Source organism: Panthera tigris, chromosome X (assembly GCF_018350195.1).
Source record: "Panthera tigris isolate Pti1 chromosome X, P.tigris_Pti1_mat1.1, whole genome shotgun sequence".
Classification (NCBI taxonomy): domain Eukaryota; kingdom Metazoa; phylum Chordata; class Mammalia; order Carnivora; family Felidae; genus Panthera; species Panthera tigris.
In genome coordinates, this window is record NC_056677.1 from 52,655,886 (window position 1) to 52,658,548 (window position 2,663).

Consider the following 2,663-nt stretch of genomic DNA (forward strand, 5'->3'; position numbering starts at 1 on the left):
AGACTGAACAGAAATTGGGGATTTTGACTTCTAGTCCCTCAGAAACCCCAGTGGCTTGAGGACTTGGTATCTCAGAATTAAATACGAGAGTAGGGAATGCTGCCCTTGCTTAAGCTGACTAGTGCCTAGGAAGCTAGAATCTGGACAGTGTATATTTGGGGTCTCTGTTCACCCCTGTTCTGGTGCCCCTTCACAGAAAAATCACATAACAAAAGGTTCAACTGATTTCTCCCCTTTCAAGGTCCCCAGTTTTGAGAGTAAGAAGATGAATCATAGTTGCTGCTGAGAACATAATTGCTAGCTGGGACATCACTATAACACCCAACCATCACATTTGCAGAGCACTGTTTTGTTTTTGTCAAAGCTCTTTCTTATCTTTTCTTTTTAAAAAATTACTACTGCTCCAAGCCCCAGGGGGCCAGATGAGAAAGATACTATTAATCCTTTTATAAAGAAGAAACTGATTTATGGGAGTTGGTAAAGGGGGAGTTTTGACTGGGCAATCAGTGTCTTGACCCATTGATTTTCAAGTTTCTAGAGTGTTCTATGTATATATCCAGAGCCCCAGAGGAGTCAGCAGTGTCCCTCAAGTGTCCTGATGTCAGCTCCCTCCCTCATTTATTTATCACTGACTTTGGGACAGACACTGTATTAGGCTTTCATTGGAGACAAAAGAGACCTGGACCCTCTCCTCAAATGTTCACAATCTGGATATCTATTGAGTCTCCACCAACCTATTACTATACTCAACATTCTTTCTCTTAGAAAAATACTCTGAAAAGTGTCTTTAAACTGATGGTGTTGAATCACTCTTATAATTTTTTTTTTCCAGAGCACTTGGTTAGGAATCAGGATACCAACATTCTGTTTCCAGGTCTTGTATTACTTCACTGTGGAGTAGTGGCCCATTCCTTTCATGTCTGTGGTCCTCAGTTTTCACCTTTGTAAAATTATGGGGCACAGGAGATGGAAGAGGGAGTATATGGTTGTTAAAAACCTCTGGCTCAGACCATCTAGGAGATGAAGATCCTTTGTGATCTGTGAGCAATGCTCTGTCTTTGGGTGAAAGGCTAGAGGGTAAAAGCCAGCTGGCCCTGCTATGAGATGCTTCATCCTGCTGCCTTCCTCCTTAGCTCTGTGAGCCCTTCCCTAGGGACTGCGTGGGGGATTTGATCTTCCTGAGGCCTTCATAGGGACCTCATTTTTTACTTCTACTCACCAGCAGCACTCATGAAGCATCAAAGCTATTTTGAGTTGGGAGCTATTCAGCCAGATTCACTTCCTGGGGATGGGGGTGGGGCAGAGAGAGTGAAAGAATCAGAGACAGAGAGATGCAGAAAAAAAGAGAAACAAAGAGGGAGGAAGAGAGAATGCCAGAGAGGGAGAAGATGGGGAGAAAACAGAAAGAGGGACAAAGAGAGAAACAAAAATATAAAACATATATATATATATATATATAGAGAGAGAGAGAGAGAGAGACAAGAAGAGACAGAGAAGCCATAGAAAGAGGGTGAGATAGAAGAAAGAAGGAAATGGAAGAGATGAGAGAGAGAATGAGAATGATAGTGGACCTACCTAGTCTCTGAAGCCCTCATGAGAGAAGCTGCATAAAATCATGCATCTTGTAGTAATAGAACATAAATGGAAGGATACTTCAAAAGTTAAGAACAGAGAGGGATTGAGAATTTCTCATAGTCACACAGCAAGTTAGTGGCAGTGCCAGGATTCAAACCCTTGACTAAAGTAGGATAGCTCAAAAGAGAGTCCAGAGGCTTGGGCTTTGTCAGTCTGTCTTTACATAATTGTAGGCAATACAGTAGCACAAGTAGAGTGCCACCACATTGTCTGCCCCAAAAGAAGCACTAGAATCAGGGAATTCTATATTTTTCTTCCACCGGCTCTTCTCTGAGGACCTAGACACACATACCTGTGAACGATGAATGGGGTTGTTTCATTTTAAACTACAATGCTTTTGGGAGATTGCAAGAAGACTTCATGTAGGAGATAACTTTAGGGTGGGGACATGAAGGATGAAAATATAAAAAAAAATAATGGAAAAGATGTAGTCAATCTTCTAAAAATTTCAAAGAACCCAGAAAATTTTAATGTGGGTAAGACTTTTTTTAATGTTTATTTCTTTATTTTGAGAGAGAGAGAGAGAGAGAGCAAGAACAGGGGAGGGACAAAAAAGAGAGGGAGACAGAGAATCCTAAGCAGGTTCCACACAGTCAGCACAGAGCCCAATGTGGGGCTCAAAATCATAAACCATGAGCTCATGACCTGGGCCCAAACCAAGAGTTGGACGCTTAAGTGATTGAACCACCCAGGCGCCCTGGTAAGATTTTTTAAAAATAATTTTAGTTTAGTTCTCTGGACTCAGACCTAGTTTGCATCGACATGGTTAAGTGCACCAAGAAGGTCAGAATCATCAGTAAATACGGGACCTGTTATGATGCCTTCCTCAGAAAAATGGTGAAGATTGAAATAAGCCAGCATGCCAACTACACTTGCATCTTCTGGGGCAAAACCAAGATGAAACGATGAGCTGTGGGGACTACCATTGTAGTTCCTGCATGAAAACCATAGCTGGTGGTACCTGGACCTACAACACCACTTCTGCTGTCATGGTCATTGGAAGAATGAAGAAGTTGAAAGACCAGTAG

At 42.0% G+C, this 2,663-nt stretch overlaps 1 protein-coding gene across 1 annotated transcript; it reads left to right on the forward strand.

Annotated features, from left to right (window-relative positions):
• Nucleotides 1-2,397: 2,397 nt before the first annotated feature.
• LOC102965930 (60S ribosomal protein L37a-like) lies at nt 2,398-2,663 on the forward strand. Its single transcript, XM_042975116.1, is given in 2 exon segments — nt 2,398-2,551; nt 2,554-2,663. Coding segments are annotated over 2 exon segments (264 nt in total).